Genomic DNA, 17,266 nt, shown 5'->3' with positions numbered 1-17,266 from the left:
TTTTTATTTAAGAACACCTAACATCTCAAATTACGATTTATTGCCTCATAAGAATATCCTTTCTGAAGACAGCAAAATGGGACTTGATTGGAGTTTAAGTCTAATTTTGCACTAAAAGTCTATCACTCCCACCAAAAAAAAACTTTGCATTGCAATTTTTTTAAGAACTTGGTATTCCGTCCTTATACAAAACAAGACAACGAAACAAGACAATTAGTATTTCAATTTGTCAATTTCAAACACATGGATGAAATTAACAGATTTACATTTGGATGCAATTACGGAAAAAGTAATGCTCTGTAATACAAAAACAACAAAAGCTCGTTGAGATCTTCTTTTTGAATAATTTTGTACAACGGAAATCAATTGCTTTCACACAATTTATTGGTTTATTCAATCTAATGATTGCGATGTCGATAGTATTTAAGAGTAAAAATCATTAAAACCCTGAATAAATGTTTGAAATTCATAATATGGTAGACCAATGAATTTAAATATTATAAATGTTTATCAATAATTAAACTATAGAACCACGTTTTCTATTTTGATGTTGCGACAATCGCTGTTTGCAATGCTCAGTTTTCTGATTTGGAGGACGATTAAGTCTCGATAAATTTCACGTTTATGGGGCAAATTAAGAAAAAAATTGATTCAGCCCACACAAGAGCACACAAGGGTCAAATGAACATGTTATTATAACGACAAGATTTTTGGCTTTTCGTCAGTACATTTATGTCGAAAAGAGAGTTGCCAAGTTGAAAAAGATTAAACTCTTGGATAAATTTCCATCTGGCATCATCAACTACTACGAGAAGAAATTCAGAGCCTAAATTTTTATAATAGTGTACGTCGTCTTAGTATTTAGTTCCACTTTTCTAATATTGTGCAACTTGCAATTGTAACATTTGTAATGGAAGGTTTGCAGTACGGCATCTACGTTTGCAATGCTCACTGTATAATATATGAACCGATTTATATAAATAATTTTGATACGATTTCTAATTCATAGCAACTGCTAATTTATACAATTATCTTATTTGTACTATACGTTCCATATACGAAAGAAGCAAATATTTTTCATGCAAACTGGGCAAATAAATGAACTGTCTACCTAGAAAATAATTGTCGTTTTCTATAAATCGTTCGTTTTCCCGTCATAACCCGATAAGAATGTGAACACGTGCATATCAATAAGTGCTAATGTTTTACAGCAGCTCCACGATTTTAACGGTTTGGACAGTACGAGTCGTTAATTCGATGATTGAACTGGGCACAAATATAAAGGCGAATTTGAAATAACCCCACACTGAGAGCCTGGGACTGCCAACACTAAATTCAACGGTTATTTAACCGAATATTCGAGCTGGTTCAATTTACTCGTGGAAAATTCGGAAATAATCAGATTTTGTTTGGGTCAAATTCAGTTTATAAGCGGAGTTTTGTTTTCTCAGCGGGGAAAACAACTTTTCACATAAGCTTGTTTCGGCTTGGAATTAAAGGAAGGTCAAAGGCTTGGGAGAAAAGGATATTGCAGGAAAAGAACTTCCAGTAGATTAAATTAATCTACTTGATTAAACTGCTTTTAAGAGGCAAACTGATACCGCACTTGTGACGCTCAGAAAAAAATGCTATTCCCTGATATACATTATAAGCTCTTAATTTGTTTTCACTAGACAGCTCTTTCCGACTAACTAGGTAACCTAAAGTTGCAAAACATTGGAATTAAGGTATCACCGAACTGATCTACCATGTGAAGATTTCGTCAAATATAATCTGAAGCTGAATCCATTTGTCTGATACAGGCTAATTATTGAAATGGTTATGAACATTTGATAAAAAGCGATCAAGTCAATCGGCGAAAATTCGGATTCTTATGACCCCAAGTTACAACTTGTCACAATCATTTTGCTTGTGATGACCACAAACTTTCATGGAAAGTTTATTGGTGGTTGCAGCCAGTAGGTAAGTTAGAATCTTCTTTGTGAGTCCCTAAAGTCCAAATTACGACTGGAAATAAGCGAAATTTACCGACTGGTAAACTTTTCGTTTTCTTAATGGTTCAAATCCATTTTTTTAGTTTTTAATACAATTAAATAACCGATCCTTATTAAATATTCTAAGTGCGTTTATACACTCTTGATCGATAAGAAGTTGTCTGTTTTATTTTCGCATTTATCATACAATCTCCGTAGACTAGATCTGCATGTTCTCTAATAAAATTTAAAAATGCATAAGTACTCCAGATATATTGACATATTTATCATTAACTGGCAAGACAAATGCATAAGTCTGCGTGTCTGTCGCGAATGCGAAGGAAAAATTATCGGAGAGATAAATTATCTCGCAATAAATGTTCATTTTGAATCAATCTGTATTTTGGCTTTACATCCCTTATGTTTTGCCCGATCTTAGAAAGGATGGATAAAAATATTGTCAAGATTTTTAGATGTTCAAGATGTCAATATTTCACATGTTGATCACTTTCAAGCGAAATCAATTCGATACGTTCTTGTAATGAGACAGCTTGAAAAGTGACAATAAAAACTACATCCTTACAGATTAGCTTTAATAAGCCCTAACTGCAATATGCATACATAATATGGCTTTGATATATTATATCAAAGCCGGACGGGCGGCATTCTTGACATAAGAACTCAAATGTGCTTCGTGTTGCAAGCCAAGCAGTCGGTATAAATCGTACTAAGAAAGGAATATTACAGAGCAAAATAAATAAAATTTGTTGTCACATTTGGCTGCTTTTATATTCAACGTGATTTAGAATTTTGTCGGGAAAACGCAATTCCGGCTCATTGTTAGTACATTGTAGCTGCGATTCTCCTTTGCAAAGGAAACACTAGGATAAAATCTGTTAACCGTGAAAAGCAAAATATTAAACGGGAATTCAATTTTGCGGAATTATGTTGCTCTCAAAGTTCAGCCTTCACCGTGCGGAATTGACAACATCCATTAAACTTAATACTTTATAAACTCATTTCAGATACAAAGCCAGAATTCTACAGTGTATGGTTTTGATGAATTTGGACGACACGTCTGGCAAATAGGTTAACGGCCACTGGACATTTTCAGTTCAATCATTTTCCTAAAATCGGCTTGTAATGCAAATCGTTACACGGCACAGTAATAGCTCAATTTGCGGTTGTTGGAATCATCGATGCCAAACCACATAAAATTGGGCTGCTGTGAAAATGCGAGTCCGAATAATAACCCCACTGAATTAAATTTCTTGCAGCAGTCGGGATCGCAGTTTTGAATAGAAATTTTTGAAAATGTTTTATTTATTATTATATTTAATTTTTATTCATTAGAAAAAAAATCCTTTTTTCTCTAATGTCGATAACATTAATGGAATATTAAACAGATTGGTTGAAACTGTCGAAAAACCCGAAAACTACTACACCTATTTAATAGACTTTCTTTTATCGATTAAATGTGCTAAGTATGTCATGGAACAAAATACATCCGGTTTCTAATTTTGATTAACACCTCATATTTTAATAAATCGAAAATAAAATATCCATATCTATGCATAGTCTGTAGTGAATTTCGAAACTAAAACATTTTTTGTTAATTTTATATCACTGTTTTCTCCATGCTTACATAGACACATAGACGTTCAAATTTAGGGTAATTCTGATGTAAGAACTATAAAGATTCGTTAAGTAGTACAAATAAATTTTCAAACATATGATCTCCCTTAAAAGAGGATAAATACATCAAGCAAAATTGTAAATTAATTAAACTTGGGTACCTGAGAACATTATCTACATTCAACTCTTACTTACTTACTTACAACAAACTTATAACGTTTTTAAGAGTGTTCTCCGAAGAACAGAGTGTTTAACTTTGGCTAAGAAAAACTAAATTTGTTATTTGTTGCTACACTGCTATGGAAATTTAAACATAATTTTGCAGGCGATAACTGACAATGCGCCAACGAATTTTTTATTTTGTTACTGCCGTGTATCCTAACAGGCTAATGTATGTTTTAAAGAAAAATTAGTAATACGGCCCTGTTTTTTCTTAAAATAAGAATCAATTGTGGATTGTTCATTTAGTTTGAAACAAAAAAGTTTTCTTCCAATTACTCTGTACAGCTTGGCGTTTCCAAGAAAAAACGTTTAAAATAGTTGATAACTATTTCATAAATCATCAACAAAAACTACAGGAATTGTTAATCGAATTATTATGAACATGGCCACAGTTCCACTCCGCCAACGCAATTGCACCAATAAGAGAATGGTTAAACCGTCCCCGACTCTCGATTGGCCGGTTGGGAATGAATAGAATAAATGATAAGATCGTCAATGGGATTGGACCAGTGGCCCGTCAACCCAGATCACCAGATCTTAATCCACTGGACTTTTGGAGACATTTTATTTTACTCCAGTTTCAACCAACCAGAGATGTTCAGTGTAAAGAATTCAGCAAGCCTGCAATGATATGCGGCTCTAATAAATTAATTCGCTATGTAGCTGGACTACATCTCGAACAATGCTTTTAATTGTTGTTGTGATACTCCGTCTAGTATGGACATCACTGACAAAACAAAAAAATGTGTTTTTGTTGCAAAATGTGCTCCCTCCTTGGCAGTAGTAGGTACCCTCTATTTTCCTGCAGCGGTTTTTGAATTTAGATTATACTACAAACTCTAGTTGTTTTTCGATACTCTATCGTTATTTTCAATTCTGCTCAACTTATAGGCTCAACTCAGGCCTAACAGGGTACCAAAGGTAGTTTTATTTAAACATTTTTTAATGTTTTGTGAACATTATTTCAGAAAAACTGGCGCTCTTGCTGACACAATTTTATATCCTTTATTTGTCTGTACATTCATTTTTACTGTGATTAGGTACTGACAAAACAGAGAACAAATTCTTAAAATGTCAGTTTTATTGAATATAAGCGAAACGCAACACAAAGCACGTTAAAAATTGAGGGCTTCCATCTGTAATGATAGTTGTGTAAACTACTGCAACTGAACTAATTGGAAGAATGGTTAGTTACTTACAGAAAAAGTCGTGTTTACCGACCATATGGATTTACAAGCACCTAATAGGAATAATAAGGTTTATATAGTGACGAAGCAAACATCCAGTTAAGCCGAATTAATGAAGCTACTACATACAACAGACGGTTAAGTAAAAAACTATTTAGTTTTCGGGGCTTTGAGTGAATCTGAAAGTCTGACTAAGCTTGATGAAAAACAAATATATGTTTTAAAATATGGCAAACATCATTATACTCTGGATGACTCCTACCACCTTCAAATGCTCATATGGACAAGTTTACAGTTAGTAGTAGTTTTAGATAGTAACATATGTATGTGTTGTCTTATGATTCCTAGCTCTTGAAATGCATTAAATATTTTATTTCAACAAAACTGTACAATACAGAAAGCCGTCTAATTGCGGAACACTTGAGTGAATGCATTTGACTTCAAACGCTTTGATAAAACGACAAACGCTAAATATATTTATTAACTCAACTTGCGATCTCATAATCTTAGGCATTCTGCCATTGTATTGATCAATGATATCTGAGCAGAAAAGAGTTAATTCGACAGAATTCTTGAACCATCCTTAACTTGATTAATGTACAATTGGCCACTAATTTAAGAATTTAAGAATTTTCTTTGACTATTTGGAACAACAATAGATGTTCAAGAGAAATACTTAGGTAGAAAACCTAAATTTAAACCAATGTATTTCCTAAATGCAAACAAAAATGAACAGATATATCGGAAGTACATAAAATGAAGATTGAATTAATGAAAAATTATCCATTTCAAAATCCTTCGTAAAATGATCACAGTAATTATTTACACCATCTTTCTGGTCTTTCTCCAGTATCTTAACAGTATCCAATAACGCCCATTTCAACCACATTGTACAGATAAAAGTTGGTGCATGCTTAATCAGCTCGCTGAACGATCTCATTAGATATGCGAGTTACCAAAAATATATTAATGAATGTGGAATAAAAATATTTATGATTATTTAATGAATTGGAAACTTTGTAAGCGGATTTGTAAACCAAAATTCAAGCCCTTTTCATCCAGGCGCCCAAAATTGTTTTACATCTCTTATTTAAATTCACTACAGGAAACACATCTTTTAAAGCAAGAAATGTCGGCGATGCATTTTTGGTCAAGATCGATTAGGAAACGAATAAAATCAGTTCAATTTTGAAAATGAAAATTAACCATTTACTTGTCTTACTGACCCAAACTAACTGAACATATTTGGTATATTCAGACTGGTTTTTTCAATTACCTAAACGCAAAAAATGCATGAAGCCACTTCTTGATTTATTAACTAGTCCGTGTACACTCTCATAATTTGTAATCAAAATCATGTGATCGAAAGAATAACAAATGGATTTCGCATCTAGAATTTCACTGACAACTTTCCATCAATTCGCAACTATATAATTGTTTTCTTCACTTTGTTTCTATTCAGATGGTTACCACAAATATAAATACGATATAGTAACTGCATATATAATATATTTCGATTTAATATATCTGCTGCGATTTTCTGTTATAAGGTGGGTTTTGGAATTTATATTAGGCAAATTACTCTACTCTGCTAAAATATCTATACTTCAAGAAAGTGCTGGATGGCCGCTTTTTTTTGGTTTCAGTAGTACAAGTAGTTTTGTTTGACATTTTCTTCTAAAAGCGTATAACGCTAATAAATTTAACATACACTGTATAATAATTATATTTCTAAAGATTTATAATATTTTGGAGTACAGCTCTAGAGAAAGTCAAGTCAATTTTAAGTTTGAAAAGGTCATATTTAAATGTGGAAATTCAACTTGCTGTGTGTATGCGAGAATGCATTTTAACTATTGCACACCAATTCACCCTTTACATCAACTAATTTGGATGAGTTTTGAACGGCGAAACAATTCGCCAGCAGTTTTTGGCAAAATTTTTCCATATTTCTGTAGTTTTAGATATGAGGAGTACTTGATCTTGGATAATCTAATGACTAATATATCTCCTACAAACATCGTAAAGAATCAAAGTAATTCAACTTAAAGCACTAAAACTTTAATGTGCTTTTAGTCAGCACTTTATTTTGTTTGGTGTGGAATCGTATATTTATCTTAACTAGAATATTGTAATCGCATAAATTAGCCACGTTCCTTCAGAAGCATACCACAACAAACTGCGTAAGTTCGTATGATATTTTATATTCAATTTTACGATTTTATAAATCTCAGAATATGGATATTTTGCCTCCGATTCTTAAACAAGAGAACCAGATCCCCAAGGTTAGTCATAATTATTGGTATGAAAAACTTGTTTTCGGAAAGTTTTTTACCACCGCACACTTATTTTGACGTTGAATCACAATAGCCAACGTTAAATAAACGAAGAGTGTTCGTTAAGGTGATGAATTGAAAACAAAAATTATCAGCTCTCTAGCATCACCCCTCATTCAACATGAGAAGTATTTAGAGAAAGCTTTATCACAGAGAAGACCCCGATTGATGTATCTACGTTACACTTGTTAACAAAGACATCAAGCCAACCCAAAACCATACAGGCATATATTCTTATATTATCTTAATTTCAGCCGGATTTAGATCTTTTGTCTAGCTAAACTGTCCAGAACGAAATGATTGATTAAATCAGCTGAACTGACGAGTCATCTATCGATTATCAATATACGGCGTGTCATATTTCAATCATTTGATGATCGGAATCTCAAAGATAATCAGCTCATTGTCTTTCGTTTCCCCTCATTTCACTCCCAGAAATAAGTTCCATAGCGTCGCTTTGTATTAAAAATTACCCCACTATTGCCGAATTGCATTGTTTATCGAGCTTTAATACATTCACAGTTATTTAACGAGAATAATATTCAAAGCTGTAAAATAAACTAAAATATGTTGATATTTTTTAATTCATATGTTTCACTAAAGGGTTTTGTGTATATGTTGTATATGGAATGGATCGAAGAAAGCGAATCGGTTCAATGGATAACAGTCTTGCTAGCTCCAAAAATTGATTCAAGAGCCATAACTTCTTGGGGTTGCCTGAGGTTAGCTAACCTCGAGATTTGCATTATCTTACTAACTACGTGTAGTCTTCAGAACAGATTCACAGGCAGATGCATACACAAACCTGCAATAATCCAATCTGGATCTAATTAGCGCTCTGTACAGTTTGAGCAGTATTTTATCCCCTGCTCCCTAATTATAAATGCTAAGGCTTTAAGGCATGTTCATGCCCCTCATGCAATCAGCCATAAATTTTTCTCTATGCTTGATCCAGGTGACGTTGCTGTAAAATATCATCCCCAACATTTGCTGACTTTCAACCCTTTATAGGGAACAATTAGTTATTGTTATGCGGGGACCAATTGACAATTTTCTTCGTTATGAAGTAGAGTAGCTGTAGTTGATGGATTCCTACCTGAGCACTATAGAGTGAGGTCCACTATATAAAGGCCATTTTTTATCGGTGGGAGAATTGCTTCACAGAACACATGTTCTTTTATACATGTCAACATATTTCAGAAAAGATCTCCATGCAATTGGACTAAACATGCAAAACATAGTCGCATTTTAACGGAAACTTGACAATTACTCAAGACGAAAGATTATACTCTTTAGTACTTTTGGAAAGAATTATATATTAATATTCAACCGAAATATAATACTAATTTGATTTTCATCTTCCATTGTATTACCAAAGTCTGCATCATCCCATTATTTCATTTTAAGTAATTAGAACCCTTCCTCTTCACCTTTCGTTTCACTTACAAACGCCTTCTGGAACTCCATTATTTTCGCGTTTACGTTCAAAAGATGGCCATTAGTCCGACAAATCCTTCCTATATCCGAGAAAATTACTTGGAAATCCAGTAAGGATAAATTTGTAATGAATTAGAATTGAGATCCCGTCAAGGCGTGATTCGTGAAGGCCTAGCGAAACTGCGCATCTTATATTGAAAGATTATTGAATTTAGTAGCAAGAAATTATCTCGATATTTTAAATTATGCTTAATAAAGACACTGTAGTCTACTCACCTGTAGCCAATATAAATTAGCAAACTACTACCTTTCAATTAAAATATTTCTTGCTATAAAATATATCATTCTTATCTTATTAATTAGATCCTGGCTTGCAAATTAAAAAAAAAACCGTTTTACTATTGCTTTACTATTACTGTTTCACGTAAAATGGTATTAAAAACACAGCGTGAATATCAGAATATAATTATTTAATGTTTGACAAAAGTCAACTAACTAGATCTTAAACTCTTCGGAGGAAACAGTTAAATCTTCGTGTACATAACTCTCACAAGTAAACGACTTCATCGCCTAATCTTTCTACTTGATTTCAATACACCTGTCCGCCTCAGAATTATTTGAATATCTTCCTCCGACTAATAGAATTAGTCCTTTAATAAATCCAGACGCGTTTCAGTAAATATCGTTAAGGAATTAATTAACTTACTCAATTTGCAAGTAAACTAGGGAGAAGTATTTAATTGAATTGAAAAGTTTCTTGCATTGAATTTAGAACTTTATGAAATTGTCATTTTCAGGACCTTAAATGATGAAAACGGGCAGTTATAAAAAACGCTGAACACAAACCATTCAATAACTCGTTCAAAGCAATTCAGACTTATTTTCAATACAATTATTGACTTGACATTTACACTTTTTCATGCAAAAATTTGCATGAATATTTGTAGTATTTTGTTGAAAATTTGATTAATTTGTACATGATTGAGAGAAATGAGCCGAAATATTTATCTTTACTAATAAAACATGGATGATACTCACATAAATATGTATGCCGCACAACACTGCATAGTTTCAATTTAGCTTATATCAGCAGCGAGCAAAAATTAAAATAAATTAAATTGGATAAATTCGCTTTTCTAGCAAAAACAAAGTTAAAAGCACCCAATTATATTGCTCATCGAACTAAAAGTATTTAATGCGTCTGTTTCCACTCGAATAGAGTTTTAATATATCTAGATTTAAATTTCACAATAGCACTGAAGTCGAATTTACACCAAGGATTATGGATGACATGTTTAGGGAGCCAGGTAAATAAAGATGATTAAAGGAGAAACTCAAGCACAAAGATACACACGAAACCTGGATAAATAGCACTCCGAGGTTGTTTAATGTCCTTTTAATCCTTGTACTGGAAAATTAGCATCCTGTGTTAAGCGCGAAGATTAAGAGACTGTAAACTATTTCTGGATAATAAACATAAGATGGTATCGCCACGCGATACAACGTTTGTTTTAATAAAATGTGTGGCGCTGAAATCCTGTAAAAATGTTTTATCAGAAAACTTAGACCAGTCAATCAACAAGTTTTCAACCTGTTGAAATACGACTTCAGCACAACATTCTAATATTGAAAATTGATGAGTCGGCATTGAAAAATAAAAAATTAATATTTTTTGGCTTGATTTGAATTTTATAGACTTTGTAGTATACGGCAAATGTAAAAGATATGAAGCGTGCGAAACCGGTAATATGGACTTTGGTGTAGTCGAGTTTGCTATTTAATCAAAATGCACGGTCTTTACAGTTACTTATGTGTTAATCTTCAATTAACAAAATCGCTCAAAATATATATTTTATGCTCTTATATAGGGTGATTCAAAATCGACGTCATTTCTTTTAAGAGGTAATGGGGGTCTCACTTGGACAATACTAGAAAATTAAGTTTTTTTCGAAAATTTCTAGAAGATATTAACAGTTGAAAATCGAATTTCAACTTTGTTATTAAGTATTATTTTGAAATTGTTCCATGTTTAATTGGTAGCATATTGGAATACTTAAGCATTCAAAAAGAACACTTACGATCTTTGCTTTAAATTACAAGAATTTTTCATATCAAAAAAGTTCTCTTCTACAATTTTTTGATGAAAAATCAAAGCGGCAATGATATTTTTGTCACCAACAGATAATAACAGGTAGATAGCATTTGTCAATAATACCAATAATTTGTCAAACTGTGACTTACTTTGAAGCTCCTTTCACGAATTTCAATTTTACCACAAAGACACATTAAACCAATGGCTTACTGAACACCGGCACAAATTGAGCAGGAGTATTTTTAATAATTACGAAGCAACAGGTTTTTACAGAATGTTAATTAGACAGATTACCCTGAAAACCATCGTTGCAATTCTTCTGATATAGTTTTTTGCAAATATCTCAGCTTTTAATAGCAATTATTTTTTTACAATTTTTCCTGTACTCTCAAAACACCCCCAGACAGCACTCCAGAGGAATTACGCTAATTTTGAATCACCCTGTGGCTACCAATCAAAAATGGGACCATTTGAAAATAATACGAAATACGAATAAACGAAATTGAAATTCGATCTTCAACTGTTAATATCTTCTAGCCTTTCTCTTTCTAGCTTATCTCTTTCCTAAAATTGGTTTTTCAATATTCTTCTCGTACTATTTAAGAGAGCCCCTATAGCCCTTTAAAAGGAATGACGCAAATTTTGAATCACCCTGTATACAAGGTGTTTCACGAGGAAGGGCCATTATTTTAATCACGTCATCTGGGTCCGAAAATAACCCCAACGTGCTATATAAATAGATAGCCTAAAATGCTTCATTGCGGATTTATAGGCTGTTGATTTTTCTACCAATATAGTCAACACAGAAAAAAATTGAAAACTTTCGTATCAAGAACTTTTTGCTAAGTTTTCAAACACCTCTTGCGGTGGGGTGCTAAATTTATCGGAAAAAATATTTTAGCAGACTCGACTGAAAGTTTGGTAGTCTCTTCATGGAAACTTCTCAAAAACGAGAAGTTCGGGGAGGATGTTTTGCGTTAGAAAACGTCTGTAAAGAACGTGTGTATTGACTGAAAATGCTTTAAAACGATTTTTGAGTACTTTCCCGGTAACCCCCTGTGACCCTCTTCTCCAGTTGCCTTTTTTGATTACTTATGCACATTTTTATAATATTTATGTTTAAAATTATAACACGCTTATAATAATTATGTTGCACTTACCATCGAGATCTGACAATGTGGAGTCTCCACTATCAAAAATATCCACTTCACCTCCTAGCCCGGCAGTGGCGGAACTTCTTCGATGAATTATACTATCCGACCCCGAGCGGCAATGCGTGTAGCCCGCACCGTTATTATAAAACATAGCGATCGGCATAGCTATTTCGCTTGAAGGTGCATATTTTCAACACACTAGCGTAACTAGTGTCCAATCGTGTCCACAATTCACTATCTGTACATGTTCAGTTTCACTTAACCCACCAACATGTTGATTGAATCTCTGATGGTGTCAAGATTCGCGTTTTGAGTGACCGGATAAAGTTTTTTGCATCGTGGTCTGCTCAGGCTGTTTACAGATGATAATCTGAAAATAAAAAAATTGGTCATTCTATGTTGTCTAGGAGCATTATTTCCTTATCTAGCTTTGGACTGGAACATCCTTATTAAATTGATCAAATCCAACATTTTTACTTGAATTCCAAATTTCATAAAGAGCTAAGGTATATATTTTGTTTGTCGTTTTCCTTTTCATTTTACTTATTTCGAAATTGAAGCCGGCCTAAGGTGTAATATATGGGCTACTTTTGAAATGTCTCGATATTCCGATTAAAGCCCCTGCACATGATGAGATTTAACGAGAGAGTTTCAATGCCAACTTCAATGTACTAAATATCAAAAAACAGACGGTTAGTTGCCGTGGCTTGGCTGATAAAACACAGAATACCATAGAAGAAAGAAAAGGAAAAAATAATTATCATAAATGCATTCTATCGTTAGTGAGAGGTGCTTGGTGGGTGATATTATATGCTTTGACTTGCTTGAATATCGAGCTTTCTCCAATTTTCATAGGATGTATCGCAGATCTTGCTGTGATTTTCTATTGTGCAAATTAATAGTTCCGCATCTGTTTTGCAATTCACAGCAAATTACAAATCTGGCAGCGGGCGCAGGCAAACGCAACTAAACATCAAAACTCAACACTTTTTAACCAATACCGATATTAATAAGTTTTTTAAATTGCTAAAAATGTCTTTACTACCGTTTGTAAGTAGAGCGTTTGATGTCCATTTTGAAGATTTGAAGGAACAGGGATATAAAATTTGTGGCAGTCAGTAGAGTTAGAAGAACTACGCGAACTAATTGAAAATAACATGATCACGATAGCAGTTAAATGTATAAAAGGGGAATGAAGGAGGATTGTTTGAAACGATTTAAACTAGTTCATTATTTTTACCTTCGCATTATGGGTGTCTGTTCTAAAAATCTATTGTGAAATCTGGAAGTTGTTATTGTTATTGAATTATTTTCAATTGGACGCTTTAAAAGACCATGACTTTGCTGAATATTTTAAGGAATAATATTGAATTTGCGAGTGTCAAATATGGTACAAATGATTTTTTAGACAAACGTTTCAAAGTCGCGAAAAAAGGTAACAAAGGTTAAAAGGTATAATAATTTGTATAAGTATTATGTAAAGACACGTTGCTTCAAGTGGGAACGAGCAGAAGTGAACCAGGACAGACAAGAAAGAGAAACAAGTTAAAGTCGGACAGTAAAGTCATAAGCCTTTGTCCATGTAGATCGACAATATATCAAAAAACTACTTCTGCCGGTAAAAACCACGTTATTTGCTGTGGCATAGTCTCTCAGTTTGATACGGTTGGATACTTGACACACACACTACGTTTTCTCAATTAATATGATAATAAAAATACCACTTTAAACTCCCTATTGATGCTGAATATTTTTGGCAATTGGAGTAAATAAACCATAAAAACTGAAGCAATTAATATTTTTTAATTAATATTTCAAATTAATGAACCCGCTCCCCGACGGTAAATAGTTGAATAAATAGAAAAAAACATTTTAATTAAAAGGGTAACAAGCTTTAGGTTGGAATAATGTGGTAGGGATTCTGCCTCAAATTTCTTAAATTTTCATAGTCATAATATATTTATTTAAGATTACTCACAGGAATATTACTTTGCGAACTATCAGCTGTTCCTGATGTTGTTTTATGCTCATAGTTGACACAATGGAATTTTAATTTCATCCAGTTCTGTTGACATGTCTTCAAATGTATCTACGGTCGATTTCAATAAACCAAAAGCTTGCCCCATTATCAAAATGTATGTCATTTACTGATGCTTCCCACATTAAATGCTGTGCCCTTAAAATGATACCGGATATTATGCAGGAATGGTCACTTCGCAGACAAACTTTTATTTCAGGTAATCAAAGTTACAATGATTATTTGTAAAACTAATTAGGATTGGTCTCTAAAATAAAATACGAAACATATTTGGTTGATCCCAAGTACCCCGTTTTAATCAGTTCATTAATTTAGGCTGTAGTTTCTCCAAAAGCTTTTTCTGAATACAAGACCCTCATGAATGGAGTCCATTCGGTTAATCTTTTGATGTCAATATGCCACTCTATTTCTTGGTACTTATCTAAGCGGAAAACATATCCTATATAGAAAACGTATCAGCAAATGAAATAATTTAAACAACATAATGTCTAAGTGCTTTTTTATCTTATAGGAAAATAAAATGTGAGTTGTCTTTCAGATTGCTTGATATATTTTCAGTAAAAATACCCATTACTCAAAGATCAAAAGATGATATACGCTCGGATAAACTTAAAGACATCATCAGTTCTGGCCCATGACTAGGTTTTGCCACACTATAGTATCTAGCAATTTGAACTTTGTTTATTTATTCTACTTCTTCTTTGTTTGTTTATTATCTTGTTCTCCTGTCAAATAATTTTTAACTAATCTCACAACGCAACAATTTCCATGGGTTAGTTCTCTCAGGTATAAACTTTTCGCAAATAAGTTTTCAACGATGAAAAACATGATAACGATGTAAAAAGTAATTTCCTACCAAAGCGTACAAGTTTGGAATACTACCAAATTTTAATGTAAATATCTGGAACATTAAAAAACAAGCATCCACGCTTTAATAGTAGGGACTTTTACCACATTTGAATACATGAAGAACCATAAACACAAGCTCGTAAAGAGCTTAATTTTTAAGCATTTAGGTTCAAAAGTGTACGAAGGCCAAGCTTCGAACAAACAACATCTAAAAACCACAAGTGGACCATAATTAAAGCAAGCCTGTCGCTTTAAAATGTTGAAAGCTCAGAAAGTTGGTTTACGCGAGAAGCGAGAAAGAATAATTAGCAAGGTTGCAGCAAGTCAGTATGTGTAAACTGTACTATAGAGAAATTTGATTGAATTATTACTAAAAGTTTAGGAAAAACGTATAATTCAGCTCGAATCAACCCCGGATCAGTCCTGTATGAGCCTTCCAAGCCAATAAGCCTCTGAAGATGCCAGGCATGCGATTTATCAAAACTCAGATCAAATTATTATTAACTACAATCCAACCTTCGATTTGAGGGCAATTATTGAAGTTACGGTTTTCTATTATTGAACTGTTTAATTACTGTTTCTGCATTAAGTTAAGATGTGGTAAAAGATAATGGGTTTTTAATAACCCGCATAACGTTATCCGCATAAACGTTAAGCAGTCTACATAATATAAGCTATTTTGAGACAACTTTTATCATACAAATTTTCTTTTATCAAATATTTTCTCATTATCATTTAGAAGCCTTATAAATACAATTTTTCTATGTTCTTGCTACTGTCAGTTGTGATTATGTTTATTAAAACTCATCATAAAGCAGAAATATTGAATGTCGAGCTATTGTTCGATGAATGCGTGACGCGAAATTAATTCAAACAATGATTTTTAGTACCATTTTTATTAGAATTATAATTAAACATTTAAAAATTAACGTGCATTGTTAATTTCGTCACTTATTAGATATTGGAAATTTAAATTATAAAGCGCAAATTTAAATTTTGTTAATATGTAACTTTAATCCAAATTTAAAATATTTCAAATGACGATGACAGCAAGTATCCCTTGTGGCATTTGCTAATTGCAGGCAGAAAAAAATTGGATTTTCTTAACCATTGATAATATACTTTCAGCGTTTATCCTAAATAGGAAATTACAAAACGTATAGCTGTTATAATACTTATTACTCGAGCAAAATCTGAAACCCTCCTAGAATCTCTAAATCGATGATGGTAATGAGTTCTCTTCATTCAACTTTCTTCTTTCAATGATGTAATTAAGTAATTAATAATAAATATGACTCGAATCGAATATACAATGACACTAACAAGTTAAGCCCATTTTCAAAGAAAGTTGTAAATAACGCCTAATCAAAAACTAATTTATATAAACAAGCGCTTATGGTCTGTATTATAATATCGTTATTTTTATGTACACGAAAACGAGTTACATGCACTTGAAGCATTTATCACTGTTTGAATTTTGTAGGGCCAATTTTCTGAAATAACGAAAACCGCAAGTTGCATGTATCAAGTAGACTGATTTCAATCAGCAATTATAAAATCGCCAGGTGAAAAATGGTATCAATGGAATTAATGTTGCAATATATGCCGAAGATATTCTTTGAATTAGATCCGTAATTGAAAATGTTAAGTGAACCAAGCTGCCCTTGGCCAACCAAACAAGACTTTATTGATAGAAAGTTTTTTAACGAACGAAAAGTTTTGGATGAAAAAAAGCTCAAAAAATGGCAAATGTAATGTTATCTTTCAAAACGACTTCAATCAACATTTTTACTGAACTTTACTAATTAGGTAATTCATAGTAGCATACTATATTCTACACATAAAAAACGGCTTTTTGGAAGCGTTATTGGTTTCAATGGAACAACTAGTCGAATTCATGCGATTTAGCTTTTTTGTAATTGAATAATTATAGTTCAATTGACTCGCTTAATTCTACTTGCTTTTTATAAGTTTTCCATCCACGTCACAAAATCTGACATCAAATATAAGGCAAGTAAGCGGAAATGCTCCATCATCATCAACATCATAAACATAAATGTACAAGATGAAATAAATGTGTCTCTGTTTAAATTAAATTAATGCAAACTCTAGAACTAAAATTGACGTAAATGGAAAAAATGGATTAAATCCGACATAATACAAACTACAGTTGAAATACTAAATATGTTTAAATATAAAATACTATGTTTTGTATTACCAGTCGTTTCTGGTCAAATTAAGAAATTTAAAAAACAAATTGAATTTAATTTTTTCTATTAATAAAATTTTCTTTAAAATTATCCTCCGCTAAAAATGTTTTACTCCTGATTAATTTTGAATACT

At 32.5% G+C, this 17,266-nt stretch overlaps 1 protein-coding gene across 2 annotated transcripts in view; it reads right to left on the bottom strand.

The window, feature by feature from the left end:
* The window catches only part of LOC109544638, a 45,060-nt gene that overhangs the window by 918 nt on the left and 26,876 nt on the right, over nucleotides 1–17,266 (bottom strand). Inside the window, exons 1-2 of one of the 2 annotated variants that reach the window (XM_048663497.1) lie at nucleotides 13,277–13,432; nucleotides 12,043–12,406 (exon numbers count right to left, since the gene is read on the bottom strand). In XM_048663497.1, coding sequence (XP_048519454.1) covers nucleotides 12,043–12,199 — 157 coding nt within the window. In that variant the 5' untranslated portion in view covers nucleotides 12,200–12,406; nucleotides 13,277–13,432. Of the gene's footprint in view, nucleotides 1–12,042; nucleotides 12,407–13,276; nucleotides 13,433–17,266 lie in introns of those variants that run through there. The other variant, XM_019914948.2, reaches the window with a different exon arrangement.

The sequence above is a fragment of the Dendroctonus ponderosae genome, unplaced genomic scaffold, assembly GCF_020466585.1.
Source record: "Dendroctonus ponderosae isolate FM_Combo_2020 unplaced genomic scaffold, Dpon_F_20191213v2 Dpon_F_20191213_2, whole genome shotgun sequence".
Taxonomy (NCBI): domain Eukaryota; kingdom Metazoa; phylum Arthropoda; class Insecta; order Coleoptera; family Curculionidae; genus Dendroctonus; species Dendroctonus ponderosae.
The sequence above is the reverse complement of the archived record's forward strand: the minus strand, read 5'-3'. Positions and strand labels throughout refer to the sequence as shown.